The 27885-nt window shown below is 38.7% G+C and overlaps 2 protein-coding genes across 2 annotated transcripts in view; both read left to right on the forward strand.

The window, feature by feature from the left end:
* The window catches only part of LOC105427907 (headcase protein), a 166327-nt gene that overhangs the window by 56407 nt on the left and 82035 nt on the right, over nucleotides 1–27885 (forward strand). The gene's annotated exons all lie outside the window — the stretch shown is intronic.
* LOC105427908 (facilitated trehalose transporter Tret1-2 homolog) lies at nucleotides 12264–24896 on the forward strand. Its single transcript, XM_089082574.1, has 5 exons — nucleotides 12264–18569; nucleotides 19643–19899; nucleotides 20284–20535; nucleotides 20645–20816; nucleotides 21154–24896. Exons 1-5 carry the CDS (start codon nucleotides 18224–18226, stop codon nucleotides 21450–21452), a joined length of 1326 nt encoding a protein of 441 aa, XP_088938700.1. The 5' UTR covers nucleotides 12264–18223; the 3' UTR covers nucleotides 21453–24896.

Genomic DNA, 27885 nt, shown 5'->3' on the forward strand with positions numbered 1-27885 from the left:
CGCGTTTGAATTGGATAACGAGTTTCAGGCGCGAAGTAATTGATTCGTCCTAGGAGTCATGACACCTCGTGTCTTTAACACAAGACAAATCGATCTCACGGTGCACAGAGGTCGACCAATCGCGTGGATCTTTCGGTTGAGTAGCGTGCCTTGCCCTGTGACGCGTGCGAGATGATGACGACGACGACGAGGACGACGGGAGGTGATAGTGTGTCGGTTTTCCGTTGGCCTAGGTTAGTAATACCGTCCGTTGGCGCCGCTGATTCTATTCTTATACGCTCCCTTGTCGTACTTTAACACATCATCGTGATACGCGACATATATAGCTTGTAGTGAATAGAAACATTGTGTGCTATCGGAAACTCTTTCAGACCCGTACTTAGAGCCACAGTTTATTTCTGTTGAAAAATATTTGACATCAGCTTTGCATAGCGTAAAGTTTAATGAATTTCGAGAAGATTTCGAGAATCAATGTAATATTTGTAACATATGTTATACCTACAATCGCAATTTGATGAAATCTTATTTGCGTTATAATATTAAGTTTTTGGATCTTGTAATATGTATTTCGAAAAGTTTGTTTATGAAAAATTTCAAAGACAAATATAAATTTTTAAAGACATTTTTGAAAATAAGAATTATTAAATATAATTTTTACTATAAATTTTTTTCTTGAGAGATAATATTTGATGATAATTTGTTTCTTGTATTTTAATATTGATTTAATAAGATAGCGATATGTAAATAACTATATTTAAATCACTTTACTTTCTCATATTTTATATAAATCAATTAATGATGATTAATATATATGTGAACATATATATTAATCATCATTAATTGATTTATATAAAATATGAGAAAGTAAAGTGATTTAAATATAGTTATTTACATATCGCTATCTTATTAAATCAATATTAAAATACAAGAAACAAATTATCATCAAATATTATCTCTCAAGAAAAAAATTTATAGTAAAAATTATATTTAATAATTCTTATTTTCAGCACTAAATTTAATATTTATTTATAAATTTAAATTTATTTTGTTCAAAAAAATAATTGATCAAAAATTGCTTTATTATTATTTCTTTTTAATTATAATGATCCTAATAAAAGGAGAAGAAAAAAATATTAAATTGCGATATTATTTATGGTGATTTAATCTGATTTGTTTGATTTATCAAGATTATAATTTTTGATTTAATAAAATAGTATAATCTTCTTTCTTGGAAAAAAAATTTGAAGATAATAATAAAATAATTAATATTAATATTTTTATTAAAATAAAAATACGTTTTTTAAATAATAAATATTTGCTGTATAATTATATCCTAGAAATAATGTTAAATATTTGATAATAATAAGATTGGTATATAGCTTCGGTGTTTGCTTTGATGGCAGCGCGTTTCGATGTATGTAAAGTCGTTACACGCTACGTTGCATACGTTCAATAAGACTAGAGTTGACAGGTAACGGCGCGTGCTTCTCCGTTTGTTGCAGCTGTACCCATCGTGATGCACCATGACAAATACAAGGAGATACCAAACACGATTATTTCCTACAATTGGCTTGATTTGAAAATGATTCTATTCTGTTAATTTAATTTATTTTATTTTCTTGTTACATTGAATATGCTTATTATTACGCAATATACAATACATTAATTTTATAAAAAAAAGTGACACAAACAAGTGTGAAACTTGTTTGATTTACGTCAGCGATGAGTTATATATAAACATAAGTATAATAATGAGTAAAATAAATTATAATACACCTGCATACGAAATTTCCTTTTGCTCGATACGTGTTTCGTAACAGCAACGAAAAATATATACAAGAAGAATTTAATTATTATAAATAATGATAATTTCATGATGTGATCAGGTATAAAGTTATGAAATAATTCGCAATTTGTACTTGAAAGTACTTGAAAAAAAAAAAAATTGCTTCTGAATTATTTACTGAATTATTTGAGTCAAAAAGCGTGATGTTATCCTGGTATTTCTGCTTCCAACAAATGCGTCATGAGAATGTTCTTAAAAACAATTCTTAAGTATATGTTGCGCGAATTGATCTCGCACGATTAAAGGCCGTTCCAAAGCGTAGTTGCGAGTCCGTGCGAAGACGCGATGTTATCGAAGGGATAATTAAAGAAATGACATGTTGGCAAACGGAGCGGCGACTACATCGATAAATGGCCTTCTTGTGTCGTGTCCTAGGTTAGTAACAGTTTTATTAGTTACGATTTCCAACGAGGCGTTGAGAGGTATTAGTCGGACGTTTTTTTAATGAGATTCCGACGCTGCGCATAATGAGCACGTTTTCATATGATGATACAAGCGCAACGTACGTCCCGTGGCAAACAGTGCCGGTGGAACAGTAAACTTGTGCCGCCGGATAAATATACGGCATTATGTAAGTTGTTTGTAAGCCAAGAAACGCGAAGAGCCCCTCCACGAATGCGGCCGCCGGCTTATACGTGCGTTGTGCAATAATCGAAGCGAACTCTGTCGGACGATATTTAGCTGGCTGCGTAGCTTTTTATTATCCCCATTGAGAATAACAACACAAAGCCACGGTCTCAGAACTGTAAAAAAAAATATTTTGTTATTATTATTTATACAAGGACTAGAGAGACCCATGCGCATTTTCTTGCAAGAGACGACTGTGCTTTTCTCTTGCCTTTTGAGATTAAACTCGGTGTTAAACTCGATAAGTAAGGTCGCCAGCTCGTGAGAGATAAAAAGATAATTTGAATTTCAAACCGAGTGTCTGTTGTATGAACAAACGCGAAACTTCGTCGCGAAACTGATTAAACAAAAAGCTCGACGCGCAAAATCTTTAATCCGTTGACATACCGACGACATATCGCTTTAGAATCATCGCGATATGGAACGGCGGACGGACGTTCATGCCTTTGGTTAACGGAATAGCTCGTGGTTGCGAGTCTTCGATTCACGGCGTAAATCCTGTTATTTAATAGTCCCCTGGGGGCTTCGTTCTACAATGATGATTAATTTTCAATTGACGCCACCCCTTTTTTTCTCGCTGCTGCGAGTAACTGTCAACGCGCGACACGCGTTTGACGGCCGCCAAATCAGCCGACCATTATCCGCCATTGCCTACCATTTTTCTATCTCGTCGTTTCTCTGCTGGATCGAATACTATCCCACCGCCTCTACCATTTCGTCGTTATTGTTGCTGGATAAAGGACCTACGGTCGCGCTGTTCTCTGTAGGTACACGTCCTGTTTCTCTCTTGTACGTGTCCCGAGTGACACCCGCTCTTTTAGCAGGGCTGTTCAGATTTCGGGACAACCAGCGAAACGGTAACGATCCACGATCAGCCGCGACAGCTGTTAATGCGCCACGATGAATTCGATTTGACGACCGGAGGGTAACGGGGCGAATGCGAAAGAGAGATAGAGAGCAAGACCGGGGGTCTCCCTGGAGTAGGCCCTGGGTGGAAACTACTGCTTGATTGCGTACGAATGTGACGCGATTTCATGGGTTTCGTCGTGAAGAAAGAGAGAGAGAGAGAGAAAGAGAGAAGGAGAGAAAGAAAGGGGAGAAAAAGCAACGGAAGATCCAGAGCATTGGCAATCGCTGACGTGTCGAGGAGATACGACGAGGGTGCGAGAATAGGAAGCTCGGTGTTCGCTCGCTCCCATCCCGCGGGCAGGGATCGACAGGTTCAAAAGGATTCTAGAAGGGCCGGTTTTCTCGTTTGAGGAGCGTGCGACGTGAGCTTTCAGACAATTTCTCAAGCGTGTGCGAGTCACGTCGGTATAACGCGAGCGGATACGTCAGCACAGGATCGCGCTGATTTACCCCTCAGCGCCCGTAGGGTAGCGATGGTCATGGTCACCTGATAAATACGATAAAGGGTGATCTTCGATTCCCGCGGGACAGTTTCGCAATTTCTTGGGATCGTTAGGTTGGACGAACGCGCGGAATTATTATTCTTGAAAATAACTGACCAGCTATATTTTTTTTAAAAATACGTTTATTGTCATTCTACGATTATACGCATACTTGTTAAATAAGAGATTTTTGAGAATATCACACGCGCGCGCGTGAGCGAGCGAGCGAGCGAGAGAGAGAGAGAGAGAGAGAGAGAGAGAGAGAGAGAGAGAGAGAGAGAGAGAGAGAGAGAGAGATCGTACATTATGGTAAATTGTCACTATGGTAATATCTCGATTAACAGAATTGCAAAATTCGATGCATTCATCCCATTTGTTTTTTAGCACGCATTTATCTTACTTTAATTTTCTACTGCAAGCAATTGCTAGAAGCGCGCAGCAAAATATGTCGGAAATTACGATGTAATGTAATGATACGCAGCTTATCATTATTTACTCTTAGAATATTTACGTTTCGTTCTCGTTATCTTAAAATAGATACTGATTATCATGAAAGGAGAAAATGCAATTTGACTTTTTTTTTTATAAACAATTTTATAAATAATTTGGTCATAAAGATGCTATTAATAAGAATGAGTGAGTCGGCAAGCTATTTCAATAATTTCGTAAATATATGATAAATAAAAATTTTATTTATGTTATTTTTTTATTTTTTGCATCTTTAGAAGTCCATAATAATCGCGACGATTGCAAAATAGTATACTACATGCTTAGTACATAGTATAATTAAGCAAAATTGATGTTTTCTGTTTCGAGCGCCATATGATAGCATATCAGCATTTTTATTTTTACTGAAACACATTTATACTTCTAAACATATGTTGTTTGCGAGTATTTTTCCATTTAAACAACCAGATGAAATATAGTCACGATGACCTTTCTTATCTTGCATATTTGTGATTTAAATAAGATTATTACCATTAATGTTCAACTTTATTTATATTCGTGTTCAGTTTTATTAAGAATGAAATATAATCGCGATAACATGTTTTAATTAAGCTTATATTTGCGATTTAAATAAACTCATTAGTGTATTTATATTCGATTTCTGATATGTTATCTCTGGTATGACAGAAAATTTGGTATCACTGTACCGTATTTTCTTTTCTTGAAAGCCGATACGATTCCGCACGCATGTCACGCAGTTGTATTGCTGCGTTTATTTAATGGCGAATATAAAATAAGCTTGTTTTACTATTTCTTTACTTGTTATATACATTTAGATAATTCATTATGTATACGTGCACACACATGTATGCAATTGTGTAATTTAATTCTTTGCGATTTTAGAAATTGACAACATTTATGAAAATGATTCTGAATTGAAACAATTATGAATATAAATTAATGTTTTTTTTATTTGATTAGATAATATTGCAACATTGTATAGATATATTATTATCATATTAAATGTGTGTATGTATAATTATATTTTTACGTTTTTTTAAAACAAAATAAGGCGATATGAAATATGGAGTCACTGGTTGAGTTACAGCTTTTTTTATGCAAGTCTATTTATGATTAATGCATATTTATCTCATAATTTTAATTTTTTTCATATCTTACTAATAGAAATTTAGACATATTACAAAGCGATAAATTTCCTTTCTCGAAGATTAATATCCCATTTGCTTGCATTGCATCTACACTTTATTATTTATGATATTTTATTACATCTTATTTTATTATTCATTTTAGTATAATTATTTTTTTTCTTAACGCAAGATTTAAATAATTTTTGGCGAATATTGATTCTCTTACGTAATCGGGGATTTGTATTAACCTGTTGTGAAAATATTACGGAAGGTAATGTATACGAGAGAATAATTTTGTGGTAGCCTGTCCGCTTCTTTGTCTTGTTAACGTATGGCAGCCGGGTGCACTATTTTACTACCCTAGTATTTTGGACGCAGCTGGTTCGTTGATCCTTTCGTCGTTGACGACGACAATGGGACACGTGCCGCTGGAACAATGGTAGTCGTTTTCTGAAGCTATAACATAATCAGTGTGTAAATTCCTATGATCGTGTTTTTAAAAGTCCGTAAAATAACAGTGCCTTTCAAAATGAAATAACATTATAGAAAAGCAGGAACAGCTGATAGCCATTTTGCCAAAACAAAAACATCTTCTATGAACAGAAAAAAATAACTAAATTTCTTTCAGACATAGCGAATTTTGGAGATTGAAATAATTTTCTTTGAAGTGAAATCTAGTCATATTGTTGCTAAATGAAAATTTTTCATTTATTACGCGATAGGGTACGCGTGCGTGTTTGTGTCCCGTTTTGCAAAACCTTGCAATTGCTTTGATCTCGCGTTGATTCATTCCGATTGAAACCGAATTCGCTCTTTCGTATTTGATTTTACTTAATTAAATTGTGCATTTGATTTGATGTACATCACTAATGCATATTAACGTCCATCGAACGATCCCGTCGTCCCGCTGCTATTCGTCCTGGTAATCTCCTTAACGAAGAATCCATCCCTCCGTCATCATACGAAGGGAATACTACTTTCTTGCTAAATCCAATAAGCGGCTATCGGATACGCTTGTCTACTCTCCCGAGAGATGAAATTCGTGACCAATGCGCGTCGCGAGGTAAGGGGAACGAGCGAAATAAGAGTACGAGAGAAACAATCCCATTCCGTCCGGCGTTCAGGAGCCAAAAGAGTCCCGGATTGAGAACGGCCGAGTGGCAGGTGCGCCCGTTTCTAGGATCGGGAGTGTACTCGGGCCCTTAATGCGGTATTTCATCGGTCATAATCCTCCCTTCACGGGACGTCCCTTTGTCCTCGAGGAATGAAAGTGGTGTGTGGTATATCTCGATGGCTATATCGCTCCTCCTGGCACAATCGCGCCCTTCTGGCAACTTGGACGGAAAAAGATGGAAGCGTCGATGCGTTTTTCAAAGTTGTTTGTAATACGAGTAATTCGAAAATTGCTTTCCGTTATTTATTCATCATTTTGCTTCGTGAAAAGTAGCAAGCAGTATATAACGATAAGCACTAGATTAAATTTTTTTATGAGACAATTCGCGCGAATTAAACAATGCTCTATTATCAGAACTCTATCAGAATTAACAATGATAATAAAATAATTTTGCAATTTTTTTGTTATTTTTGTTAAATAATTTAGTGATAATTTAATGATCGTTAATGCATGCAAATAATATATTTTTTTTATTAAAACTTTTTTTTATTAAAGTATATTATATCGTTCAACACTAATCTCGTGTAATTGAGCAATAGGTAGAATACAAGTTAGATGAAAGAGAGAAGCATCGAACGGACAAGAATTCGATTAATAGCAAAGTTTTCTCAAGAGTCGTCTGTGTCGAGACGGAGAGTGGACTCGCATGGGCGACGAGAACGACAGAGAAGACCTGAAACCGATCAGAGACACGATTGAAAGAGAACTCCCGCTTGTCTCCATTCACTTTGGAAACTGCGAAACTTCCCCGACACTCGTCGTCCCTTCTCTCTAACTCCCTTATCCTCACCATGCTCTTTGTTCTCCAAATGTCCCTGTTGTTTCGCTGGCCTGAAGTTTCAAGAGACTAAGGTATTTTGATAAAATAGCGTTGATTATTTCAGAAATATCTCTATGGTACGGTGAAATAATACGTTTTTGAGACAGAGCGGTATCATCTTACTTTTATTGAAAGTATCTTTTATCATAGTTATCGTAAAAAATTAACAGTCTTTTTCTTCAGAATAGTATACAAATGTATAACGTAAATTATGAATTATTAATTTATTGAAAATTTTTATAATTTATACGATAATTGTATTAATGATTAATGGATTTGATGATTTAACAAGATAATATATATGCAGATAATTTTAGCTAATAATGGTAAATAATTTTTTACCTTATTATCATTATCAACACAAATTAATAATAACGTTGTGATTTTTTTTCATGGAAATTTATTACCAGATAGTTTAGCGGGTATTTTTTAATAATAAAGGTTTTTTTTCGTTGAACTTGACATCTAACAAGTACACGCGATATCTGATTATTAATACCGCGTCGATAGAGATAAACATTCCTTGTTCCTGACAGGAGAATAATTTAGTAGTAATCCTCGACATATCGGGTACCTTTAATTCATGATTTTAAGTCGTGCAAAAAAATTCAAGCATCGATAATTTTTCGTTTTTAAATCGATGGCGGGTACCTTCTCGTGAATCTTTATGATGAAAAAAACGGGACTATGTAAATTTCGAAGAGAAGAGGATACCCTTGTTTCTTTTCCTTCCCGGTTTAGAACCCCTCCGAATGTGTCGCCTTTCTCCTCCCTTCTTTCGAAAAGTAATTCGAGACGAGTTCCTAGTGGGACTCGGAAAATGCTTCTTCTGTACGTCGAGCGAGTCCCTTCGTTTCGTGAAATTGGAAAGGCACGAGGAAAGCAGCGTGGTCCCTGGACGATCGAAGGATCGCTAATGTACCTCATGGCACGCGAGGATGGAAACTCGAGAGTCAACGCAAAGTGATCGAACGGGAAAGATAAGGGGAGACAACGAAGATAGAAGCAAAAATGGGGAGCAAAAAGGAAACGGATTTGCCAACACATGTACATATCGTACTTGCTGACGTATCTCGAAAATGGCAAAAAAATGAAGCTGATTTTGAATTTTATTTATTTTTTTTCTTTTTTTTAGAATTTTTGTCCAAGTTATAAGAAACAGAATATCTTTTTATTGTTCAGAAAAATTTAAAAAAAAAAAACTATTTTAGAGAGATGACATTGAGATATATTTATTTCTTCAATATTTTGATAATTTTAAAGAGGAAATAAATAAACGCATTTTTACTCTATGAAATACTCTATGAAACGATAATGAATAACGCATTATGTAGAAAAAAATGATAGAAATATCTAGAGAACATTTTGCCTCGCACGATCTTTTCTTTATTCCTTTTTTTTTACGCCTATTTGAAAGCCGAACTCGCGAGACAGCTGTCTCACGAGGCATCTTCGTTTCCTCCTCTTCCGCCATTCTCGTTTTCCTTCTTTTATCGCCCGTCTCTCTGTGCACCCCATTTCCGCATTTTCAGGGCGCTCCTGTCGAAAATCTGCACTCTGTACTTCCGACATTCTCACCACACACTTTAAGGCACGGAAAGGCACAAAAGAAAAAAAATAGTCGATCGAACCGGAAACGAAATTTCTCTGCTTCTGCGTCTCTCTGACGGATTACGCGAGGATGATTTTCCGTGTCGCTCTTGGCTTTCTTGATTTCCCACCATTTTTTGCATTGAAGATCGCTAAGATGCCTTAAAACGGAGCTAATGGCTTTCACGATTTTTACCCTTGGATATTTAATATTCTCTGCCTCTCAGGCGAAAAAAAGGTGTCTCTTGAAATCTATGACGTTTAGATATTTTTAAATATTCAGGAAATCGTGATGTTAAAATATTCTTTTAGAATTTCGAAAATTCTTAGAAATAATTTATTATGAACAAATATTAAATAGAAATATTTACATTTAATATATATTTATATAGAAATATAGAAATATAGAAATTTATATAGAAATATTATTTTTATATATTAAAATTTTTAAGAGACTAATAAAAAATGGGAAATATTTTTAAGAATCATTTGATGAGTGTTAATGAAATAAAAAAAATTGCATTTAATATTTTGTTAAAAAATCATCAATTGCTCTGAAAAATAATAATGAAATCGATTGTAAGAACAATTTATATTAATAATTCTATACACACGCACGCACACGAATGTAATTTATCAATATTATACTTTTTTAAATTGTGACATGATATTTAGAACTATTGTAACACGGATAGACAATAATCTAGTTAATTGCAATTAGCGCTGTGATGTGATCAAGTTTATTTGTGCGTTCGTGATAGTTGTAGCGAGATGGTGTAACCATTACGGAGGTAAAAGGCGGTAAATAATCTCCTATGCCCAGAGCAATTTATGGAGCGGTTTATGGACAAAAACCGGCCCCATGTTATGATCGGAGCAACAGTAATTAAAGGTTACTCTATTCGTTGGTCGAAGAACGGACGGCTGCACGGGTCAGTGACAACACCTTCTTTTTAAAAAAGGGCAGATACCTAACCGGGACAGGTGTTATGAAGAATATCAAACAGGGTCGTTCTACCTGATACAACGAAGTCCGAAAAAGGGGAAGACGTGAATGATCAATCGATCAATACGCTTGAACACCTTTTAACAATTTGCCAAAGCGATATAATATTTTTCAATTCAGTAGTATTTTTTAAACTCTAGATTTACAAGAGTTTATGAGCTTAAGTTTATAAACTCAAATTTTCCAATAAATTCGCAGAGATTACTTATAATTACTAAAAATATACTTACTAAAATATACTTACTAAAAATATTTTTTTTTTTATTTTAAATGTTTTCTTTTTTAAGATTGAATTTATGGATCTTTGAATAATATTAATATAATATAATAAATTATGGATCTTTGGATATGGCAGATTTTCTTTCAAAGACATTTTTTTTAATTATTAATATTTTTATATTTACATATGAAAAAATATATATTTTTTAAAACATGTAAAATGTAAATTATACATGTAAAATATATATTGCACAAAATCTTGCTACTTTATTTCACATTTTCCATTGTAAATATAATATTTTGAATTATAAATATATAAAAATCACTGAAGCCATTGCTCTTATGATCACTGAATTGAAACGACTGAGCCATCAAAATAAATGCTATTCCATATAGAGAAAATATTTGCAATCTGGATGAACTTTGTTCGGAGTTACTTAATGCTTTTGAATATCAAAGGTGCTATGTTTAGCAAATGCGTGTTACGTTTTTTTTTTGTCGTGTATAACGAGCATGAGTGATATAAATAGAACATGAATAATGTAATGTAATGTATCTTTTTTCTTAGAATTTACTACAATTTACTATTCATAAAATTTATTATAACTTAAAACAACATACATATATATGTTATTATTTAACATTATATAACGTTACATAACATATAAGATATATTAGTTTACTATTAAAAGTGTACAGATTTCAGTTTTTCAATTATTTCGTTTATTTTAAAGCGGAATTATTCGCGACTATTTTGTTATTTTTGCGAATAATATTTTTTTGCTTGTGATCGATTACACAAGTATTTTGCTTATCCGATAAACGAAACGCACCAACGACTACGCGATTTTATTTTTGGATTCCGCAATGTTCACTCAGGTGTGAAAAGCAAATCAACGTTGGAATTGAACTTAATACCGTTTAACTCTTTTGCATTTATATCGCTTCATATTTATTCTATTTTAACACGTTTTCTTTAGTAATGGCATTCATAATTTATCTTTAAAGAAATGATTTAATAATTCAGTTTATACATAAGATTGTTTTTTTCTGTTGAATAACACTATGACACAAATTTATGAATTAAATTTTGTAACGATTATATATGCGTTGAAGAATGCATTATCCCAATAATAAATTATTTTGCTCTTCCCATTAATACTTGTGTCATTAATATTTTTCTTTTTTATTTGCAGGTAAGGAAACGTCTTTGCTTATGCAACTAAATAGAAAACCGATGTGAGTAGTGCGAGCGGAATGTAAGTACACAAGTTAAGTACGTTATTCTTTAGTAAGTAAGTTCCTTGACATTTTCGCATCTCGGTCGTTCACACTCACATCCACTAAGGAAATAAATTACAGACCAAACGGACTATAGCGATTTTAACGTTATAACAATTTAAGATTTTAATTCGCGTCCAAGTGCTGGTTCAGTAATCACGGCGAGACGCAGTATTAGCCAATGTTGGAATGTCGATCGAAATTTTAATATCAAGATCTTGGTTGGCGTATCTAGTAAGCTGTCCGACTTGTTTCCACTGACGCAAAAGCATGTTTTGATTGTGTCTAAATGCACGAAGTTATATTCTCGAGTGCAAGACGGAGGGAGGGGGACGGAGAGCGAAACGGTTGCCAAAGAGACGTTCTGTCGCCTCTGAATTTAATATTTGATAAATGTATTCCAGTTTTTAATTCGCGCTCGCGTACTGCGAAAGCGTTGCGTGCTAGAATTGGCAGTCGCAAGTTGCAAACCTTCGACGTATATGTCGATGTTATTACAGCGGAGATAGCGGCAACGACCGACTTCAAGGTGGCTAAGCGAGTCGGCCGCTTATGTAAGTTGTTTAGAAGTCGCATACACGTTAGAAACGGAGGTGGAGAGCGAGAGAGATCCGAGAGAGATTTGTGAAAATTACATACGCTCTCTTCCTTCTAGAAATTTCATTAACGCGTATGTGCGATTACGTTCAATTCTTCTTGTTCTCCAAGTGGGATTTCGTAAGGGTTGGTGCCGCCGATTTTTGGCGCCGCCGGATAATTGAGCGCGCGGAATTACCGCAAATTTCCGCAAAGTTTTTGCCTCGAGGTTTTTAACGCGATAGTTAATCGATTCCGACGGAATGCCTCGTGTTCTATATCCATCCGGTTTTTTTTATCCATCGTAAGTGAACGCAGCTATTTATTAAGCCGATACTTTTCGTTAGGTTTTCTTATCAGCGGAAACTCGCGGTTTTTTTTTAATTTACGCCGCGAGTACTAATTATTTACTTCGTAAATTTCCATTTATTAACGGGAATCGGAGTAAGTGACTGACTACTAATCGGCCGGATTAATTACTCACGGTCCAGCGTGATAATTTAAGCGACGTCGAGGTCTCTTAGAATCGAGGTCTTCCAGATTACAAACTTAGGTACTTTGCGCCCTGTGAACCAAGGCATTCGCAACTAATTGAAACGTTATCGCGCTTCTCGCGCCGGCGGGCTATTTTATACTCTACCACGGTTAAACGTTTCTCGTCTTACAGCTTCTCGATTCGTGCAACTGCATAAGCACCATAGTGGTTGCCGACCTGTTCTCTTCTTTCCTATGCCGATGCAGCAGCGGTAGCTCGCAGGGATCCGCTTTCAGGAACTCGCCGACCGACTTTGCAGTTAACACGCACTCGTTTTCTATACGCGTTATTTCTTGAAATTCGGCTATGATTATTCATAGCTATCGAATTTTAAGCCGGAATAGCTAAACCAGCGTGAATAGATATAAATAAATGAATAAAATTGAATAGATAATATAAAGGAAATAACGATCAACTCGTTTTACGAATATATCGTTGTCGGTATTATTTATTAAAGCCAATTGTTCACTCACATTTTTATAAAAACAACGACTTTGCTGAAGTATTAAAAAAATTGTCCAGATATAGATTTGAAAATAATTTTGTTGAGCCATCGAAATAATTATGTAACATGATAATACTGCAAAAATTTATGATATTTTAGCAACCAATTTCAGCATTTTTTTATAATTTGATGACACGACAAGATTATTTTCATATCTGTATCTAATCAAATTTTTAGACATTTCAGTACAACTACTTTTTTTCATGTGTTCTTTCTTCGTGTTTGTTGCTTGGTGTGAATATTACTTTAGACAATTATTGATTTTTTTCATTGAATCTGCATCGTATATTCAGTGATTATTTATCTATTACAATTATCGTTTTTTTTTCACATATATTTTAGGAAGATATATAATTTTTTGAATTTAGATTGACAAACAGGATGAGGATATATGCAAAAATATTTGCTTTTTTTAGCTCAGAATAATAAAGCGACATTTATTCACGTGACATCGGTATAACTTTCGATCGATGAAAAGTAATTGTTTCGAAAAACTAATAGAGTCATTCATTTTCATTTGCCGGGACCTTTATTAAACCTCGTGTGTCATTATCCGTACGGAGATATCCACCGTTCGATCGAGAGTGCGACATCGAAGAGACGAGAGCGAGAATACCGCGGTCCCGCAGGTCGCGCATTTAAATGCAAATGCACTTTTTACTTATATTTATATGCAAATGAGCTTTTCTCACGGTGAGAGAAGAGGATCCCGGGACTCCGATGTTACCGGAGCGAGCACGACGTGCTCGAGACTCGCGTCCTCTCCGCATTCGATTTGTACATCGTAAAAAGGCAGCTCGGCACGCGATGGCCGGAAGACAATTATCGCATCGTTCGCGCGAAATGCGTTTCGCGCGATTAAGCGAAATTGCGCGCCACGATTTCAAGAATTTTTACGCATTGGCAACGATTACGACTGTCACCGTTGATGGAAATCGTCGATTCAATGTTCAGTAGTTAGATTGCGACGTGTGTGACTCATTGTTTGTTATTATCGATGTCATTAAAACGCACTCGTTGCGATTTAATGCAGATTATTACAAGATAATCTGAGGCGATTATAATTATATAATTAGAATTATAAATGGAATATAAGCAAAGATAATTCCGAGCAAAGCTATTTAGATTTGCGATTTATAGGAATAACAATGAAATGTGAAAATATGGCGTCTCCTTCTTCGTGAGTTCATTCTGTCGTTTATGCTTGGGAAGCAGAGAAGAAAGAAAAGTGACTGCATGAGTTTTTGAAAGGCTATTGCTCCATTATAGATAAATTCACGAGAGCGGCGAATAGTAACGGGGTGAATTCTTCATACGTCGGGGGAACAATATGCTCTCGAGTTACGGGAAATTTTTCTCCAGGCACATATTGCGACGGTCCTTATCGGTTCACGTTAGGGGAATTCCATTTGGGGACATCGTGTCATGCCGTCTTTTTTCTTCTTCCTTGGAAAATGTTCGAGCCAGCCGATCAAGATTCATACGTATGCGGTACTTTTCTATCGTTATCGATAATATCGGGCGTTCTCATAGGTCGCTGTTCGCAAGAATGAATAAGATGGTTTGGTCAGACTTGATTCTGGACATCACAGTCTAATTCTGGTACAAATTGATGTGAGCAAAGATCGTTGATACGATTGTTATGATAATAGAATCTAGAAAAACAGCTTAAGAATTACGTAACGTATTTACCAGCCATCTATATTCGATGTGGGCAAACAATCGCTGAACGTAACAATGTGGATAATGTAGTTTCTATTATGATGCACGATAATTTAGTTAATCGACGACATATGTAAATGAATGTCGTAATCGAAAGGTTTACAAGAACAGCGCAGTAACCTTGAATTGACTGCAAATCGAAGTATGCATGAAAAATAGTTTTTTTTTTTATCGTCAGATCGATATTTATACATTCCGAGAGTTTTTGCTGCTATTAATGGGAATGGCATTGATGTATCTTTTTGCGCAATTACACGATGTATTATGCGAAATAATATCGAGAGATTCGATATTTTTTATTCAATCTTTGTTTAAAATTTATTGCAAACTGAAAAATTGAACGTTCCGCACAGATTGTAATTGCGTTTAAAACACTATAATTACAGATTACGTATTAAATCTTTTAATAGGCAAATGTTGCCTTCTCGCAAACATTCTCTGCTTAATTGGTTTTCTTGTCAAATGTTATACGTGTGTAATTTTGTACAATGCATTCCGTATCAACGAAATGTATCAATATCGTAACCAATTATCGATGATCGTCATGGCATTGAGCGTGTTAATTGAATATCTGGTAAATGACGTTGTCACGGCTTTAATTATGTTACGTATCGGAATTGCGCATTTGGATATACATATAGGGTGTTCCGTAAGTCGAAGTCAATCACCCGGAAGATGAATGGGGACCCAAAAACAAGAAAGAAAATTGATGTGAAGTCCGAAAATGCGTTGTTTTCGGACAGTTGCCATTTTCACGTTGAAGTTTGAAATTGCTCTGCTTTTGAATATTTTTATTAAAATTGTAAGAAGAGAAGTCTGAGTTTTAATATGAGTTTTAACATAATTAAAGTCAAATGAAAGTTGTGTGTTGTTTTAGCACTACTCGGGATGCATAACTGTGAAATCCTGATCTCTGCCAAGAGATATTAAGCGGGCCATATCGTCATATGGTGTAGTAGCATTCTGTGTAGTACTAAAACAATCCGTGACTTATTTAACTTTAATTATGTTATAAAATTCATAAAGACTCCATCTCTTCTTTCAATTTTGACAAAAAGATTTGAAAACAAAACAATTTGAAATTTCAACATAAAAATAACTCGAAAACAATGCATTTACGGATCTATGTTAAACTTTTTTTCTTATTTTCTTTTTCCCAATCACCTCCATTGAAACTTTCACTTTTGAAACAGCCTGTATATTACAACGATATCATTCTCGTTAGATCTTATAATCTGTCTGTGTGAGGTCGCTTTTAAATAGAGATACAGGGCTATAGTTGATTGCCACGCAATTCTCGTGCGCCGTATACAGATAAATGTCTCGTTTCCGCATTTGTTCTTATCGATCGTTTTACCACCGGAGGAGAATCCTCCGCTTCGAGGACCCGATCTGCAATCGGAAAGTTGTCAAGCGCACATCGCGGCGCCTTAATAGAATTTGAATGTCGTTAGCCGAAGTAACTGGGCGTAAGGAAGGGACGTTATCCCCATTACCATCGGTGTCGCAGACTCCGTCGTCCCGACACAGTATGCGAGAGAGACTCGTCAAGTTTATTGGAGCACGAAAATGCGCCAACTTCGTCGATCGTGGCCTTTAATAGTTTGAAATCGTCCGACGCTTGCCTACGAGCTCATGGCGAGAACATGACGTCGTAATTAGCGTGTCCGTTACGCTATTTCGCCATTAGTGCCTGTTTTGCATTTGTGGGACACAAGGACGATTATTTACTTAGCCCTAGTTCAAAGAGGGTTTCTAGGTAACGTATCACACACGTTCAAAATTAACGTCGGAATAACATGAAGAAATAGGAGGCTGTACGTAGAAATAGAATGATTCTGTATAATGTATTTTGGGAGAAACGCATTTGTCTTCTATATTAATAAGATAATGAATTATTTATAAATTATCTATTAATTTTCTTATTTTAATTTTATATTCTACAAATTAAGTTTCATAAAAACATTGCATCTGTCTTATTTCTTGTAATTCAGATGACAAAATTTTTCTTACGCCTTTTATGTTACTAATAATGTTGTTTATAACATAATTTATACCATATAGAAATATAGGAGAGTATACACGCTTTTAGATTGCACTTCTTTATGCATTCTTACGTCATTCAGGAGCAAAAGTTTCGTTACGCGTGTGATCATTCGGCAATCATGCAATTATGACGCCAATTCGGAGTAATCCACAGCAATCTTATAAAACGACCATATAAGCGCCTTGAAATAGCACTTGAATAGAATTTGCACGGAACGTGAGAAAGGATAAAAATAAAGAGAATGGAAAAGGCTTCCTGATGTATACTGGGTCGTGAGCGCCTTACGATTAGCTTACGATTAACCGATTTTCCATTCTTCATGCTTTCCATTGTGCAATGCGTTTAACTGCAACGTTGGGATAATGAAGCACTACATACATACATGACTCGGCCATTAGAAATGAACATAGAAGATTGAGAGAACTTGAGCTATTACGCTGCGCGAATGGTTTCTAGATTGTACGTCTGGAAGTTTTTGTGCGCGTTATTTTTCATAATAATGCAGTATTTATTATCAATTTCCAAAATTGCCAAAATTTATTATATATAAAAATTATAATAATGGAATATCACGCACTATATATATCTCTCATTCACGATGAATGAATATAGCGAGGAAATTAGAAAGGAATGAACATCGCGAAGCGAAGAAGAGCGCAGTCGGTTTCGCGACGGTCTATAAATAAGTCAATGTTGTTCAATCTTTGTCTTAACCGATACTAAATAAGAATGACAGAAAGCCGACAGACTTTCCTCGCCGTGTTTCGTAGGAGGATTCGCCAATACGTCGGCGCTGCTGCAGGTTCCCTCTTTTACGTAAGATAGTCGATGTCATGGGAGCGGATAAATTTTTCGGGGGTAACCTTTAAAACCTCCTCGACGTTCCTGCGATATACGCGTGCGATATTGCATTGCATCAAACGATGTACACGAGAGCTGAGAGTCAAAGGGTTAATGACTGCCAGCAATCGGCATCGTCGCGACGACAATGACGACGACAAGCGGCCGAGAGAAAACGCGAAGGGTACATTGGGTGGACATGTCGGAATTATTAAATGTCGCGTAGTGCCATAATGAACATCCGGTGAGAAAAAAAAAAAAAACGTTGGACAGAAGACAGAATGGCGAGGGAGAGGGGGAGGGAGCGTTTCAAGTACACTGCGGCTTAAAGAACGGCCGTCGTTATAGAGACACGTCGGGGCGAACAAATTGCCATACGTGTAACGTAAATCCTCGTGGTCGTGTTCGCAGTCAACGAACTCCTCCTTTTCTTCTTTCGCGCAGCCTGCATGGGTGGATTCTCGTTGGGATGCGGCCTCGGTTGGAGTGCGCCGTGTGTCGAAATACTGAAAAGCAGGATAGATGACTTCATGATAAACGTGATCGCGGCTGTGTTCCCGATCGGCGCGGCGCTAGGCACTCTCGCGGTGCCCCTACTAATCGACAGGATCGGCCGGAAGTGGACGATGATGGTCCTGGTCCCGGTCTTCATCACTGGCTGGATCCTGCTCATCTCCGCGGGCACGCAGGCGCCGCTTTTCGTGATCGGCAGGATCATGACCGGCGCCTGCGGCGGCATGTGCTGCGTTCTGGCGCCCGTCTACTCCGCGGAGATCTCCGAGAAAGAGATCAGAGGTACATGGCGATTAATCCTAGTACCCCTCGAGGGTAATTTATAGCAGGGATAGCGTCATTTATTTACGACTCGTGTATCTGAAGAAGGATCACTAACGTATAATTCAGTCATGTGGCACATTCTCATTGTATTTATTTAAAAAAATGTTATCAAATTCTGATGCAAGTATACATAGCGTTTCAGTCGAGAGCAATCACTCGGGAGATGAATAGGAATCCTGAAACAAGAAAGAAATGGATATATTGATATGGATATATATATATCCGAATATACCTATTTTTACATTGAAATTGGAAATTGCTTTGTTTCCGAATTTTTTTATCAAAATTAAAAGAAGAGGTGGTCTTTATGAGTTTTATAACATAATTAAAGTCAAATAAAAAAGTTACGGGCTATTTTAAAATTACTCGGGATGCATAACTGTGGAGTCCCCTGACCTCTGGCCAAGAGATGCTAAGCTGTATCTCCATGTGATGCACTCTGCTAAAGCAATCCGCAACTTTTATTTAACTTTTCTTAATTTTTATTTAACTTTAATTATATTATAAAACTCATAAAGATCATATCTTCTTTCTTTTTTAACAAAATGATTCGAAAGCAAAGCAATTTGAAATTTCATAAAACATAAAAATGATGATAACTCGAAAACAATACATTTTCAGATCTCTGTTTATATCAACTTTTTTTCTTGTTTTTGGCTTCCCAATCACCTCCCAAACGATTAGCCTCTACTTTTGAAACGCTGTGTATAGTACAAGTATATCGTAGCATGCTATTCAAATAAAGAGTGTGAGACTGATATACTTTGACGTGAGATGAAAACAATTTCGAATACGGATTGATTCAACAATAATAATAATGACGCGTAGTGTAATGTGGGTAATCGGGACGTAGAATAAGATGGCTTGCAGAGCGATGATTATTAGTGCCTATCATCGTTCAGCACACGAACTCGTTCTCCTTGCATCGCTAATGCGAGCGTGCGATTTACCGTCGTCGTTTAGCCGAGCGATGAGAGGCAAAGAAGAAGAGGTAGCAACTTCATTATGCGGTTCTTCCTTTCTCGTAACAGGAACGACGGGCGTCTTCTTCCAGTTGTTGCTCGTGATCGGTATACTATATGCGTACTGCACCGGTTTCACGCGAAACGTGATCGCGATATCCAGCCTCTGTTGCATCGCGCCGATCGTGTTCGGCGTAACGATGGCCTTCATGCCGGAGAGCCCGTTGTTCTACTTGATCAAAAATAAGGAAGAAGATGCGCGAAAGTCCATGCGGTTCTTTCGCGGTCTGGATTTCGATATCGAGCCGGAGATCGACGCGTTCAAGGTTGGTTAAACATTATAATTGCAACGTTACAACCTCGTCGGTCAAGTGAAATTCTTTAAATTTGAACAACTAAGTGAGTTTGCGAAAATGTTAATTTGTAAAATAACTCTGTCTGAATACAATAGTGATATTTAAATTATGTTTTAAATTATGTTTAATGATATTTAAAGAACAATAGCGGATCTTTTATAGTGAGGCTCAAATGTATATAACAAATTTAAATAGGATTATGAAATTCTCTTAGATATTAATTGTTAATTTTATAAAAATGCTATTATTTAATAATAGTAGAGCCGATATAATAACAGCAACAATAGCAATAACAATAATAATAATATGCATACGTCTTTATTAATTCGCCTTTTCATAAATGGGAGGCAACAGAAACAAGTGGAGAGAAGCAAGTTGCAAAGACCTACTATCGCAGCCTTTATGAAGAAGCCTGTATTGAAGACTTTGGGTGTGGCCTACGGTCTGATGTTTGCCCAGCAATTCAGCGGTATTAACGCCATAATATTCTATGGTTTAACAATCTTCGAGGCCACTGGCGTCGGCATGGAGTCGTTAGTAGAGCTGGTCATTTTCGGCACCGTCCAGATAGTAGCTTGCGTAGCGGCGGCACTGTTAATCGACAAGGTTATACTTTGATAAGTTTATTATGATGTCGAGTCGTGTTCCACACGATTACGCGATCTATAATTTATCTAACGGCCGGCATTACCGATGCGATCGGGAACATTCGTAGCTGGGACGCAAGATACTCATGGTGATCTCTACGGCAACGATGTGCATCTGTTTGTCGGCTTTGGCGGTTTTCTTCGTCTTGAAGAATTATCAACCGGAACAGGCAGAGCGAATGTACTGGCTGCCACTCACGTCGACGTGCGTCTACATACTCGCCTTTTGCCTCGGAGCTGGTTAGTAATAACGATGCGCGACGAGTGAGCTTGAATCGACGATGCACTCGCATTGATCGAGCTATCAGAAAACATATCCCTCTTATGAAGAAGAAATTGAGAGTTATTACTCGTCACGTATTTGCTCTTGCAACTTTCTCAGAGTTTTCTCTCGTAGTTTATGTATAGCTATCGTTCTCCGATTCGAATATTCTCCGAAGAGATTTACGTTAGAATAACTTTATTCTTCGTCCGCGGTGAATATTTAGAGAAACGAACAAAACTTACTTTTTAAGATTCTCGACGATAGACACGATTATCAGCAAGAAAATTTTATCGAACGTTTGATTTATGCCAGGTCCAATTCCCTGGTCCTACATGGGCGAGATTTTTCCTACGCGTTTGAAAGGTGCAGCGTCGTCCAGCGCGGCTTTCTTCAATTGGATACTGGCGTTTACGATTACGATATCCTTTCCAAGCACCATCGCAGTAGTAGATATTTCTGTGGTGTTTTCCTTCTTTGCCCTGATATGCGGCTTGAGCATGTTTTTCGTGATCTTCTGCATGGTGGAAACCAAAGGAAGGACATTTACAGAAATTGAGCAGGCATATGGGACCCATGTACCTACAGAAAACGAAGAATCGAATGTGGAATAAAGCAAAGAATTTCTTATGGAACAACCTTGCCGTAAAACAACCTTGGGCAAAAGCGCTTTCCATGTAAGATGGATAGGAATGAAAAAACATGTTTACGAAATTTATTACATTTATTATTACATTTATTTAATTATATAGAGAGTTTGATACATCACAGCATTAACTAATTCATTCATTTTAAGATTGTTGATTGTTAATAATACACAATATTATTCTCAATTATGAAAATGAAAAACAATTGTAAGGGAAAGAAATTGCTATAAAAATAAATAAGTTTCTATTTTTTTATAAAAGCATTGTTATTTCGTGCTAATAATATTTTCGATTGTGCATGTGAAATTAACCGCATAATGCTTCAAAATTATTTGTAAAAATGCGCTCTTTATTTAAATGTGATTGAAAGACACAGCGGAGTTTTCGATATTTCGCAGAATTAGGTGTAATAATTACACACACACACACACATATATATATATATATATATATATATATATATAAAATAGATACGCTTAATTTTTTTCCGAATGAGTCGTTTTGCTGCAGTTTAAATAATTTCGCCGAGGACGTGGGCGTAATGCCGACTAAAATAATTTCCAGATAAGCGAATTCCTGACGGGAAGTGGGACGCGCGATAAAGTGGCGAACGAGACCGTCAGTTGTTGTACGCACGGAGGATGCGGTAGCTAAACTTGAACTGCGATATTATATGCAGTGCTACGTGCAGCGATACGCATTGTGAGCAGTCATTGCACGCGTATAGCCTTGGCCGAATCGCTTGGAATTAATGACAATACCTTTTGCCGCCGCTCTCTACTATTTTATTTAATCAAAACGGAAAATCCAATTTAACATTATATCTCGCTGTTCGCGGATTATCATTGTTTCCACCAGGGAAAATAAATCCGACGATGAATATTGTTGGCGAATAATGACGGAGGAAAAACGGGTATTTTAGCGGAATTACTGTCGATTTTATGAGATCCCACCATCCCGGTTGGAACGAACGCAAAATCCACGGTCCATCAATTTTTCACAACGCGTTAAAAGTAGGAACGTTTAAATATTATACTAGCACTATTGTGTATCGTGTAATAATTCGAAGAGACACGCAGATATTAAATAGCTATTTTCGTTATAGTGGCGTTTTTCTCCTTTAAAGTATTTCTGTCGCCTTTCCCCTCCCTTTCCGCCTCCCCCCACTTCCCTCGATCGATGTCAACGATGATGATAATGATGATGATAATGATGATGATAATGATGATGACGATGACGACTCTGACGCGTTCATTTGTCATGCAGCTGCCATTGCTCGATAGACGCTCGCTTTCATCGATTATGCATTCGTATTTATATTTATGAAGCGTCGTGCCAGCATCGCGCGCCGAGTGTCGTCGTACTAATAATGCCGCTTTTAAAACCTCTCGAGCGTCAGGCTCAGCGACTCTACGTTACATTCCTACCGGCAGTTGTCGGAGGCCTACTCGGGATTTTCTATATTATGCGACTGCACGTTTCGTGGATATTGGTATGTTAGTAGTTTGGATTTTTCGTGGGCGACAGGACAGATACGCCCTCGGATTGGCATTATCTAGACTTGGATATGCGGATACGCGTTACTCCCGCGCATTCTCTCGCATTTTCACTTTAATCTCGAAAATTAGGGCGCGAATAACCGATGTAAATACCGCCAGTCGCTATCTCTTGCATCTCAACAAGAGATTAAAGTGATTTTTGTCTCTTCATTATAAAATTATAATTATTATAATTTTACAAATATCTAAAATTTTTATTAATAATTTTATAAATATCTAAAATTTTTATTTATGATTATAAATAATCTCAAGATAGCCCCGATGAGGCGTTTTGTCAATTTGATCGTGGTACATGGTGCCTCTGTACATGCGCGTTTTTGCAGGACGCAGTGCACGAAGAATGACGAAGAACGGTGCATCTGAAACATTCAGTCAACATGTGCGACATCGTGTGTCCGGACCCGCGGCCGTTTCTCTTCGCCAAATAAATTTCGCCAATAGAACCGAAACCGCGTGCGAATGGCAAGAAAGGCGCGGGACGATGTAGGGCGCGCGGGGTAGGCGGATGGACACCAGACGAGTTTTTCGCGCGAACAGACGCGGTTCTTTATCCGTGGGAAGAAACCGGACTTTCTTGGCGTGCTCCTCCCCCCCCCTCTCGTCGCCGATGAACCGCCGGGAGAAACAATCCCGGAGAAAAATCGCGGACGTTAGCGCGATCGAGAGGCGTGAAGTCCGGATTCGACACGCTTCCTCGGCCGATCTCCCGGTTATCGCGTACATCATCACTGTATCATCATCGGCCCGGACTCATCCCGAGAGACGACCTCCCGTTCGTTTCTGACGCATTAATTTGTCGAGTACAATAGCCACGAGTTTGATGATCGTCCTCCTCGGCACGACGCGAACGGCGCGCAGAGCGTAATTTAATTTCACACACAAAGTCCAACTTGTCGGTTCATTAAAGGTAACGACGATCGTGAACAGCATGCGCCCTTTCTTTTACCTTTAATTGCCGGTACGATATCTCCGTTATCTCAAATAATCGACCATACGTAGTGTAGTTTGTTCGCAATTTTTGCGCAATTTCTTCACGTTATACAGTATCATGCGTCGTCGCTTTAAAATCGCGAAGAAAAGTTTTAAAGAGGACCGAATGCAGATAATGTTGTTAACCGCCGATGAAATTCTCTCTAATTATTGACAGCAAAGTGTCAGATAAATTTTGACAAGTGTCTTGGGTCACGGCAGAAATGCCACGAGCATCTGTGCGTTGCCTATTAAGGAATGAGAAAAGTCGTGTTCTCTCCTTACGAGCCGCGGCCACAGCGAGATTTTCTTTTCCGTGCTCAGAAGAAGAAAGTCGCGACGTCGCCGACCGGCTCTAACGAGCAATAAGCGACATCGGGACGTGGTTCCCATCTGGCCCCGGTGTCTACTCGAACCCCCGTGGCACTTCCCGGTGAGGTTGTCGCCAGACGGGAAATAAATAAATAGAAAGTACGTCGGCTTTACGCACACGGACTGATCCCGGCCGACCCGTAGGAAATTGGCAGCAGCCGGAACATCGGCTATGTGTTTCTCACATATATTTCGTTCCCCGGGAACAGAGGACGACGACCGTATTCTCCGTGCCCCGGGGCGCCCCGGTTCCCTGCGCCGAGACCCGCGCGCCCCCGCGCTCGCGTCGTCAGCTCGAATCCGACCAATATTCATTCACGGCCGAAGAACGCGAGCGATCACCGCTCCCTCACTCTCGTTTTGTCATCTTCTGTATATTTCATAAATGGAATGCAGCTTTTCATCGGGAAGCGGATTGCTCCGAAAGCATCGAATGGATCTTTCTCTCTCTCTCTCTCTCTCTCTCTCTCTCTCTCTCTCTCTCTCTCTCTCTCTCCCTCCCTCCCTCCCTCCCTCCCTCCCTCCCTCCCTCCCTCCCTCCCTCTTCCTCTCCCTCCACTGCTCGATGCTGTTTATACGAAAGTCTGCATTCGATTTGAGAGTGGGCCGCGTAATGCGCTCTATGATGTAATCGCCGTTTTGCGACTACCTATATGCGCTTTGTGTGCGTGTTTGTTAATTCAAGCTTAAACCGCTGAATATATATATATTTATATTATACAACGTAAATTGATCTGTTCTATCATGCGTTACAAATGTGTTTTGGCTAATAATGGGCGAATTTTATCATTTAATATTAACACAAAATTGAATTTTTTTTTTACATAGAGAGAAACAAAAGTCATACGCAGATACATTTTTCAGAAGTATGTACAGTAAAATGATTCTTGACATGTCTTTATTACTTTAAATAAAATATAAAACTTCTGTCTTTTCTACAAATACTTATAAAAATGTGAAATCTTTCGTAAAGAAACGCGTTGTTGTTAACACATATCTCGGATCTCTCTTTATTTTCTCATTTAAAAAGTCTGCGCGAAAGCGTGACAAGTTTAAAGACGCGTCAAGTTAAATTCGCCGATATTTCCTTAATTCGCGCACATTCATTTATGTCGATTTACTCGATGCATTCGCGGCGCTTGGATATCATGACAATTTAAACTCCGATTTTGTAAATACTCTTAGACACGAACTGAACCTCTCTCTCTCTTCCCCCTTCTCTCTCTCTCTCTCTCTCTCTCTTTCTCTCTTCTCTTCTCCCTTTTCTTCCTCTCTCTTTCTCTCCCTCCTCTTCCTTCTCTTCCACCTCTTTCTCTTCTTCTTCCCCCTTTTTACCCCTTTCCCCACTTTCTCTCTTCTCCTCTTTTCTCTTTCTTTTTCTTCTTTTTTCTTCTCTCCCTATTTCGCGCTTTATCCCCCCTGCCTCCTCTCGTCACATCGCGACCCACACGCAATCCGCACTTCAAGGCTCTCGTACGCTCTCGTGCCCCCGCACGCGGATGACTTGACGGACGATATACACTCGCGTGAACTCGCACTCTCTCGCGTATGTATACATGTATATGCGTACGTGCGTGCGTGCGTGCGTGCGTGCGTGCGTGCGTGCGTGCGTGCGTTTGCACCCTCCCTCCTTCCCTCCGTGTCAGAGGAGTTGCACACTGCACCATTGCACCGTCGACCGTGGGGCCAACGGCCTCTCTCCGCGTGGTATTGCCGCGCTGGCTCGCCTCGCTCGCTCGCTCGTTCGTTCGCTCGCTCGTTCGTTCGTTCGCTCGCTCGCTCGTTCGTTCGCTCGTTCGCTCGCTTGCTCGTTCATTCGTTCGTTCGCTTGTTCGTTCGTTCGTTCGTTCGCTCGTTCGTTCGTTCGTTCGTTCGTTCGTTCGTTCGTTCGTTCGTTCGTTCGTTCGTTCGTTCGTTCGTTCGTTCGTTCGTTCGTTCGTTCGTTCGTTCGTTCGTTCGTTCGTTCGTTCGTTCGCTCGCTCGCTCGTTCGCTCGTTCGTTCGCTCGTTCGTTCGCTCGTTCGTTCGCTCGCTCGCTCGCTCGCTCGCTCGCTCGCTCGCTCGCTCGTTCGTTCGTTCGTTCGTTCGTTCGTTCGTTCGTTCGTTCGTTCGTTCGTTCGTTCGTTCGTTCGTTCGTTCGTTCGTTCGTTCGTTCGTTCGTTCGTTCGTTCGTTCGTTCGTTCGTTCGTTCGTTCGTTCGTTCGTTCGTTCGTTCGTTCGTTCGTTCGTTCGTTCGTTCGTTCGTTCGTTCGTTCGTTCGTTCGTTCGTTCGTTCGTTCGTTCGTTCGTTCGTTCGTTCGTTCGTTCGTTCGTTCGTTCGTTCGTTCGTTCGTTCGTTCGTTCGTTCGTTCGTTCGTTCGTTCGTTCGTTCGTTCGTTCGTTCGTTCGTTCGTTCGTTCGTTCGTTCGTTCGTTCGTTCGTTCGTTCGTTCGTTCGTTCGTTCGTTCGTTCGTTCGTTCGTTCGTTCGTTCGTTCGTTCGTTCGTTCGTTCGTTCGTTCGTTCGTTCGTTCGTTCGTTCGTTCGTTCGTTCGTTCGTTCGTTCGTTCGTTCGTTCGTTCGTTCGTTCGTTCGTTCGTTCGTTCGTTCGTTCGTTCGTTCGTTCGTTCGTTCGTTCGTTCGTTCGTTCGTTCGTTCGTTCGTTCGTTCGTTCGTTCGTTCGTTCGTTCGTTCGTTCGTTCGTTCGTTCGTTCGTTCGTTCGTTCGTTCGTTCGTTCGTTCGTTCGTTCGTTCGTTCGTTCGTTCGTTCGTTCGTTCGTTCGTTCGTTCGTTCGTTCGTTCGTTCGTTCGTTCGTTCGTTCGTTCGTTCGTTCGTTCGTTCGTTCGTTCGTTCGTTCGTTCGTTCGTTCGTTCGTTCGTTCGTTCGTTCGTTCGTTCGTTCGTTCGTTCGTTCGTTCGTTCGTTCGTTCGTTCGTTCGTTCGTTCGTTCGTTCGTTCGTTCGTTCGTTCGTTCGTTCGTTCGTTCGTTCGTTCGTTCGTTCGTTCGTTCGTTCGTTCGTTCGTTCGTTCGTTCGTTCGTTCGTTCGTTCGTTCGTTCGTTCGTTCGTTCGTTCGTTCGTTCGTTCGTTCGTTCGTTCGTTCGTTCGTTCGTTCGTTCGTTCGTTCGTTCGTTCGTTCGTTCGTTCGTTCGTTCGTTCGTTCGTTCGTTCGTTCGTTCGTTCGTTCGTTCGTTCGTTCGTTCGTTCGTTCGTTCGTTCGTTCGTTCGTTCGTTCGTTCGTTCGTTCGTTCGTTCGTTCGTTCGTTCGTTCGTTCGTTCGTTCGTTCGTTCGTTCGTTCGTTCGTTCGTTCGTTCGTTCGTTCGTTCGTTCGTTCGTTCGTTCGTTCGTTCGTTCGTTCGTTCGTTCGTTCGTTCGTTCGTTCGTTCGTTCGTTCGTTCGTTCGTTCGTTCGTTCGTTCGTTCGTTCGTTCGTTCGTTCGTTCGTTCGTTCGTTCGTTCGTTCGTTCGTTCGTTCGTTCGTTCGTTCGTTCGTTCGTTCGTTCGTTCGTTCGTTCGTTCGTTCGT

The sequence above is a fragment of the Pogonomyrmex barbatus genome, unplaced genomic scaffold (assembly GCF_055798465.1).
Source record: "Pogonomyrmex barbatus isolate J1 unplaced genomic scaffold, ASM5579846v1 scaffold6, whole genome shotgun sequence".
NCBI lineage: Eukaryota > Metazoa > Arthropoda > Insecta > Hymenoptera > Formicidae > Pogonomyrmex > Pogonomyrmex barbatus.